Source organism: Procambarus clarkii, chromosome 23, assembly GCF_040958095.1.
Source record: "Procambarus clarkii isolate CNS0578487 chromosome 23, FALCON_Pclarkii_2.0, whole genome shotgun sequence".
Classification (NCBI taxonomy): domain Eukaryota; kingdom Metazoa; phylum Arthropoda; class Malacostraca; order Decapoda; family Cambaridae; genus Procambarus; species Procambarus clarkii.
In genome coordinates this window covers 5,665,928-5,674,147 of record NC_091172.1, presented here as the reverse complement: position 1 = coordinate 5,674,147, position 8,220 = coordinate 5,665,928, and the positions used below count along the sequence as shown (strand labels likewise).

At 44.5% G+C, this 8,220-nt stretch overlaps 1 protein-coding gene across 5 annotated transcripts in view; it reads right to left on the bottom strand.

Moving 5' to 3' along the window:
• Positions 1-1,883: 1,883 nt before the first annotated feature.
• The window catches only part of Aasdh (Aminoadipate-semialdehyde dehydrogenase), a 46,623-nt gene continuing 40,286 nt past the window's right edge, over positions 1,884-8,220 (bottom strand). For all 5 annotated transcript variants that reach the window (XM_069329844.1, XM_045751647.2, XM_045751646.2 and 2 more), the window contains one exon: positions 1,884-5,443. In XM_069329844.1, coding sequence (XP_069185945.1) covers positions 2,010-5,443 — 3,434 coding nt within the window. In that variant the 3' untranslated portion in view covers positions 1,884-2,009. The remainder of the gene's footprint in view (positions 5,444-8,220) is intronic.

Sequence of the window (8,220 nt, the reverse complement as noted above, 5' to 3'; positions counted from 1 at the left end):
CCCCTCTCCCGCCCTGGGAACTTCACCCCAAGGACCCGGGGTCAAGCATTCTTCCAAACCCCCCGACTCTAAAGAAAAGGCAGGAGCAGCCGAAAAAGCAGGAACGAAGGGGGCCAACTGGTCAGACCCAGAAGCTCCGGCTGGAGGACTAGGTTCAAATGCCTCCACCGCCACTCCGCAAGGGGACTCTACTCCGAGACCGCTCTAGTCTCAACACCAACTAAACCCTGCCCCAACTCCAAAACCCCTCAGATGTTTCAGAGCCGGCAGTAAGGGGGGGTGGGGGACCGAATGAACCAACGAAGGGGAAAGACAAGGATTGGCGTGCGGAACCAAAGTCGAAGCAACTCCCACCCCCAAATTCTGGTCCCTATAACCAAAACGGAGCAGTCTCGGGGCATCCGGAGAAGCAGCAAACCTCTCGCAATGCAGCAACCTAAACCGAGCATGCAACACCTCTGCTGCCTGTACCCTCATATCATGTTCAGTAGCTTGGGTGAACTGGAGCACGTACAAAAAGCAAACGTCACATGACTCCGGGTCAAAAGAATCAGCGATCTGACAGGCAGCATGGCGGAGGAACAACTGGTGATTGTCATCCTGAGACATGGGGACAGAGCAACCATTTACCTTGCACAAAGTGAGAAGGGACTCAAGGGTCGCATCCATCGGACCACGGAACCCCTTGTGGGGTTTCCCAGGGGCCCTTAGCCTTGGTATCATGCCAAGGGAAGCCCAGGCAGGGTACTACGAACCGGCACACAAAACTACTGAACAAACTTCTAAAAGCTGAACCCCCGGGATGTGTCCACTCACAAGGGCCAAGCAGTGGGTACCAGCCAGAAAACAGATGCCTAGAGAAAGATGCCCAATTGTAGAAAGGGGGCAACCAACCAAAGGCAACAACTCCCCCCCCCCCCCTACCAAGCAGGAAAACAAAAAATTAAAACCCTCGCAAGAGAACAACGTACCCAGGCGGAACAGAGCCGGCCGCTACAATAGGTGATAACTAGCTGTGCAGTACCCCGCGCCCCTACCAGTGATGAAAACTACCTCCTACCCAAAGGCAAACAAGGGCAACAAAAACTCCAGCTGACTCCCAAGGACAGTCAAGTACCAAGCAGTAAAAGAAACAGTGGAGGTAGGTCCCAAAGAGACTTGTATAAGGTGGCCCCAAGGGCAGTACTTACATGGCACCTAGGGAAGGAAACCCTAGGCGCATGTAGCCCGAGTACCGAAGAATATTACTCCAGGCTCACACACCACCTGTAGACAGATCATGCCACAATGCACAGTAATTGAAAGCAAAACTGGAGCCAGAGGCACCTGACCAGCCAGTATCACATCAGCCAAGAACTGGCAGTTGGATAGCCAGCAGAAGGATCTGAAGGATCTGGGGCTTCCCCTTCCCCCTCCCAAGGAGGGGAGGGTTGCGCAGACAGCAGCAGGCAACGTGATGACGTCATGCTCGTTTGCTAATTTTCGTTGGGGAGTTCTGTCCACTTGTTCGACTTTCAGTAGCAATATTTTCACCAGAATAGGGGTTTGTTTTGAGGCGCCTATCTTTCTGGGTGCCAGACCTGGTCGATGGCAGACATAGAATGCTCCCAATCACATGGGGGGTTTCTATGTGTCATTGCTCCTTCTGCCCTTCTGAGGGGGGGAGGGGCCAGATTCTGTCTCATGATGGTCACCGGTAGACAAGAACTCCGTGCACTCTGATGCCAAAAAAGCTAATAGTTACATATCAGCCTGGATAGCTCCAGGAACCCAACAGGGCTCCCCCCACCCAGAAAATTGAATTTTCTCCTGTTGGCTATAACAGGAGGCACAGCCCAGGGGATCAAATTTGTCTAATATTTTGGAATAATTACCTTAGTCAAAATTGTTTCACATTTATTAAAATATGTAGTACATCAATATTGCATATATAACATTCACAGCCCTAATTCAATATTATTGCACTTCAAAGTGATATACCAAACTAATATAATCTTAGTTCCTGACAACTACGAATGTAAATTAAAGCAGTAAAGAAAATCATCTCTACTTCCAACATATAATTTATTCCTGAAAAATATAGGAGATGCAAAAAGCTCGCCATTTAATATAGTTTCCAAAACAACCTCAATGACTGCATTTGGGGATATAACACTAGTATTAGGGTTTTCAGTGTCTACTTCAATTTGGAATACTACATGAACTATAAACAATCTCCCAGATGTTTCACATATTACTGCTCGGAATGTCTTGTGATCGCACAAAGAAAATAAAAATGGGGTTGCATAAATGGGAGACGACCCTTTGTATTGTGCTATTTTATCACCATAACTGTTAAGGAAATATACACTATGGTCGTGGCAGCCAATGCCGATTACTTCCGCACCATTTTCTAACGTCAACACAAATGGGGAGGAAAACACATTGCCTTCTGTCTTAAATATCCAAAGCCTAGAGCCCAAAAGAGAGTAACTAAATATCTCGCCACAAACATTTGCAAAAATTACACCTCTTGAGTATGAAGCAAGTGAACTAAAGACAGGTTTCTTAGCAGATATACTCCACTTAATATTACCAGTGTTCTTATCCACCCCACAAACTACACCGTCAAGTGTTGCAGCCAACACATAGTTACAAGTAACACAAGGCGAAGAGAATACACTGCCATGTGAAAGCTTTGTACTCCATTTTAATTCACCATCTGCTGTTAAACAGTATAATTTTTTGTCATGAGAACCAAATATCACCAAGTTCAATTCATCATCAATGACTGGAGAGCTTTTCACCTCCCCTCCTGTTTTATACTTCCACAGGATTTGTCCATTTTCAATACAAATACAATATAAATAACTATCATAGCAACCAACATACACGTGTCTGCCGTCTCTTGAAACAATGGGTGAAGACTCCACTCTATCTCCCAGCAGTAGGCACCACCTTGCCATTCCAGTCATGGCATTGATGCATGCAAATTTATGAGAATGCGAGCCAACAAAAACAAAAATGTTCCCATTGTTGTATTCAGTAACCACGGGAGATGAGTCGATGCATTTGCTAAGATTATACTTCCACAGTAATTCTATTTTATATGGTACAGCATAATAATTTGGTAACAACATTCCTCTACTATGCACACCTCGTCTTGATAAAATAGTTAGTGTTGGATCAGAGAGTAAAGACTCGTGTTCATTTTTTGAATTATTAGATTTCTCAGACTTCCCTTTGTAATGGGACTTGGAAAAACTATTTTTTGGCTTGGAATAGTCTTCATAATTTATTGTTGCTGGTTTAATGTACATGGACTGACTACTGTAGGCTTGTTTATGTTCACTTTTGAGCTTTTTTGGATTTTGTGTATACAAGCTCTCAACATTTTTTAAATTCTCTATAGAATGTTGATATTTTTTTGTTACCTGTAAGGTTTTTGAAAAGGTTTCATTAAGCAACACATCAAGAAGCTTTGGTACCTCACAGCCTAAAAAGTCTTTCAATTCTTCTGTAAAGTATACAGCATTAAGTGAGGTTCCACCAGACTTGATAAAATTATCATTTGGACCCACATTATAGCATCCAAGAATTTTCTTCCATAAATCTTCAAAATAACTTTCTAATGAAGTGTTATAATTACTGCAGTTTAATGCAGAGGAATGGTATTCAGTAGACAGCAACTGAAGTGTGTCAACTTTTCCATGTTTATTAAAGGGCACATTCTTAACTATAATTATATTATCTGGTAATTTCCAGTACGATATTTTTCTCTTCAGATCCTGCCAGACATCCTCAGCAACTAGAGTTTTTCTATCTGAGTACACAAAAGTTGTAATTTTATTTCCACTAAGTAATTCTACATGGCAATTATCCACATAATCCAAGCTTCTACACTGTTTACAAATTTCAGCAAGACTAATTTTTTGTCCATTACGCTTTACTTGTCTGTCTAATCTTCCAATACAATAAATATGACCTTTACTCAGTATTCCTCTGTCACCTGTTTTCCGGAAAACAGCTTGGATATACGTATTGTTTATATCTCTGCTTTCTTGCTTAAGAACTTCAGTACCATCATCCACCCAGCACTCTCTCTCGTGCCCTCCAATAAATATTTCTCCCTCTTCACCCTCTTTAACTTCTCCTCCACTCTTGTTGAGCAGCTTGACTGTAGTGAAGCTTAGCGAGTCACCTATTGGAACCATGTCTGAAAATGAATATTCTAGCATGTTGAATTCCCCAGCCACATAATTTGTTTTTGTATCATTACCTGCTACTATTATTTGTTGACCTTGCTCTGTACTGGTCACTGATTCTGATCTGTTTAATACAATTTCTGCTACAGTAGCCCAACAGGACACCTCAGTTATGCCATAAAGATTAAAAATTCTTATTCTGCACTTCTCATTAACTATCTGCTTTAAAAATGACAATTTCGGGAATATCTCACCTCCTAAAGCCAAAACCTTAAGAGGAGAATATTTTGCAAAGAGTGAGTTTCTTAATCTATCTTTTCCAAAACTTAACAGAAGAGTTGGAGTAGCTTGTAAAATTGAAACTTTATTCTTCACCATGATATTAAGCAAAATTCTTGGCATTTTCAAAAGATGAGGGGATACCATAACTAGCACTGCTCCAGCTGTGAATGCCATGAACATGTCTACAACACTTGGGTCAAATGTGAGAGGAGCAGCACAAAAGATACAGTCGTCCTGCTCTACTCCAAATAAGGAGGCTAAATCTATGATATTTGGCACTATACAACGATGGGGCACAAACACATACTTTGGAACACCAGTTGATCCTGAAGTTGGGATCACATATGCCAGGTCGTTCATGCCATTTCTTTGAGATATTGATTGGTTTTCACTATCGAGAGAAATTATTTTAAAGCAAGTTTCAAATAAACAAAAGCAGTCTTTAACAACAAAGGGGATTTCTGCAATATTTTCCAAGTATTTTTCTTCCACCAATATTCTCTTAGGACACACTCGACCAAGTATTGATGCAAGTTCTTGCTTAGTATATTCTGGAGAAATATATATATAGGCATTTTGACTCACTATCCCAAGTATACAAGCAACTGCTCCTGGTCCTTGGGAACACAAAATTCCAATAACAGTTTTCTGTTCATAATTATTATTGGAGCCTAGGTCCTCACTGACATATGATTGCCTGCCATTAAGGCTATACAAGTTTCCAACTGAAATTTCATCATTAAACTCATTTTTGTTCTCACTAGAAAATGAGTGCTTATCATGAACACTTTTAGTTTGAGTATTTTGTTTCAATACCACATGTTTATGCTTTTCATACGGCTGCTCTTTTGACAAACCTGCACGTATAAACAAATCCTTATCTTCATTATCTCTAGTACTTTCAGACAGAATCCTAGCTACTTTAACAGCTTCTGTTTGTAATTCACTATATGTAACCTTCTTTTCTTGGCATTCATCTGTAAAAGAAAGAAAAAAAATTATAAGATCACTCAGAGCACAGACTACTTAGGTTAAAATCCTATTTAAAATTACAGCCATATAGAGGAGCCTTTTTTTTTTTTTTTTTAACAGTGTTTTCACATGACATCAACCCACAAGTCAGCCATATAGAGGAGCCTTTTTTTTTTTTTTTAATAAACGTGGGTCTTTCCCAGGTGTCAAGACTACAGCCCTTATTTAACCATATTTTCATGTTATACAGTAAGATTGGCGGTAATGGTTCAGATGAAGACCAGAAGGTTGAGGGCAGGCCACCCCGTGATTAGAAGATAACTCGGCCCAAATTCCTACATTACCCAGTGGTCAAGAGCAAGCCTGATCAGCCTAAAATTATATTTGCTTAGAGCCTTTGATGTCTAAAACAATAACCTAGAATATGGGAGAGAGGAGGGTCCCACCTCTCTCCTGCTATAATAGAAAATCCAGTACAGTATTGTATTTGGATCACTCCCAAAACACACCCAGAAATCCTTACTAGAGTAGTCTACTCATCACACAAAGACTAACTTTGTCTTCTGAAATCCATAAGTATCAAGCCTGGAGCCTGTCACATTTAAGTCTGTCCTGAATTAAGCTCTAGATTGAACCAGCCAATGTGACAGTAGTTATAAATTTATAAACATAACCACCGACAAATTTATTGTATGCCTCCAGTCCTTTATGAAAAAAAACCAGCGTTGAATGTAATGAAACGCCATTTTCTGGGCGAGTCCCGGAGGCTCCCCGAAGCGTACTAGACTGATATGCTGTGTCAGACTTTGGCATCAGTCATGTGTATGGAGTTCTTATGGGCCTACCGGGGACCACGAGCCAGAACCTGGCCCCCTCAGAGAGGCAAGGGGAGCAATGGCCTATAGAACCCCCGTGTGATTGGAAGCATTCTATGTCTGCCATCGACCGGGTTAGGCACCCAGAAAGGTAGGCGTCCCAAAACAAACCCCTATTCTGATGAAAATTGCAACCAAAGACCGAACGAATGGATAGAACTCCCCAAACAAAAACGAGCAAACTAGTATGACGTCACCTGTCATAATGCCGCTGTCTGCGCAGCTCCCCCGTCCCCGGGAGGGGGAAGGGCTAGCCTCAGACCCACCACACCGGCGACCCACACCTCAGTTCTGAGGCTGGATGTCAAAACACGAGAAAAAAACGCCGACCGGAGGGAGGGAGGGATGCCGGGGAGCCTCTGGGACTCACCCACAAAATGGCGTTTCATTACATTTAACGCTGGTTTTCTGGGGGGAGCCCCTACAGCTCCCTGGAGCTAACTACCCACAGGGGAAAGAGAATAGGAACTTACCCGGGAGGCGGTTGCCGCTCACTCCTCAACGCGAAGTCGAAACAACTGGCTGCATCTGCCGACCCAAAGCGACACAAGCCCGACTGGGCCCAGAAACGTTTACAAGGTAACGAGCAGCCAGGACTCTGTTCGACCGCCAAAATCCCCGCACCCGAATGTCAGCTCAGGACATATTTCCAAAGACGGCGGCAAGAGCCAGGAACTTGCGGACGTCATGGACACGGGGATAGACCGCAGGCTGGCTAGCCTTAATTAACCTGTGGACGTCCTGGGAGGCCCCACACCCTCGAACAGGAAAGAAGGGAAACAATCAACCCAAAGCGCGTCCACGGATACAGAAGCCGTGGCGTGCAAATAATGGCGGAAGAGCCGCAACCAGACACAAAACATGATGCACCCCGGCCTAACCAACCAAGCATCAACAACCCAGGGACCCCTCCGGAAAGCAGCAGTCTCATTCTTCGCCAGAAAAGAAGGAGAAGGCTGCAGACAAACAAAACGATCACCCCGATCGAAAGAGCAGAAACCTCTGCGCATGAAGCTCGCCAACCCGACCCCCAGAGGCCAATGCCAACAGGAAAAGAGCCTTCAAAAAACAATCCGGAACCAAAGGAGCCACAACAAACCGAGGAGAAGAAAGAAAAGAGAGCACCCTGTCCAATGACCAGGACGGCTCAGGTGGAGCATGAGCAGGCCAGAGGTGAAACAACGCCCGACATAGCTTGCAAAACGACGCAGACTGACATCAATACCGAAAGCAAACTTCAGCGGCTCCACCAGCGCTGCATGATACGAGGCGACAGTGTTAGGCATAAGGAGACGGTCCTGGAACAACCAAGAGAGAAAGGACACCACCACCCTAACAGAAAGCGAAGCACAATGACGAAGACGTAAGAAGAACCGGAAGGACCGCCAGGAAACTTCATACTGCCACCGAGATGAAGCCCACAGGTGGGACACTAATAAGGAAGCCACCTGACCACCATAGAGATGATGATAAACTTGAGACAAAAGTACCATACGCGAAGACTCGAGAAGATCGAACCAGCCACGTGACGGACCGGACCGATCTGCTGGAAGAGGCGGAGCCGCTGAAAAACCTCTGAGTTCGGACATTGAGCAAGCAGCGCCTGAAACCACAGCTGGACCAGCCACCAAGGGGCCAAGAGGACAACTCTTCCCTGGTAAGTCTCTAAGTGAGTCAGGACCTGGAGCAACCGCTGAACCAGGGAAAAGAGGTACAGGAACCCCCACCTTGACCAGTCCTGCCGAAAGGAGTCAACCCCGACGGCCTCGCTGTCGGGAAAGGATGCCACATACAAGGGAAGGTGCCACGACCACACCGACTCGTAGAGGTCCACCTTGGGGCGTCCGAACGTCTGACAAAGCCAACGGAAGGAGTTGGCATCAACCGTTCATTCCGTGGAGAGGGAA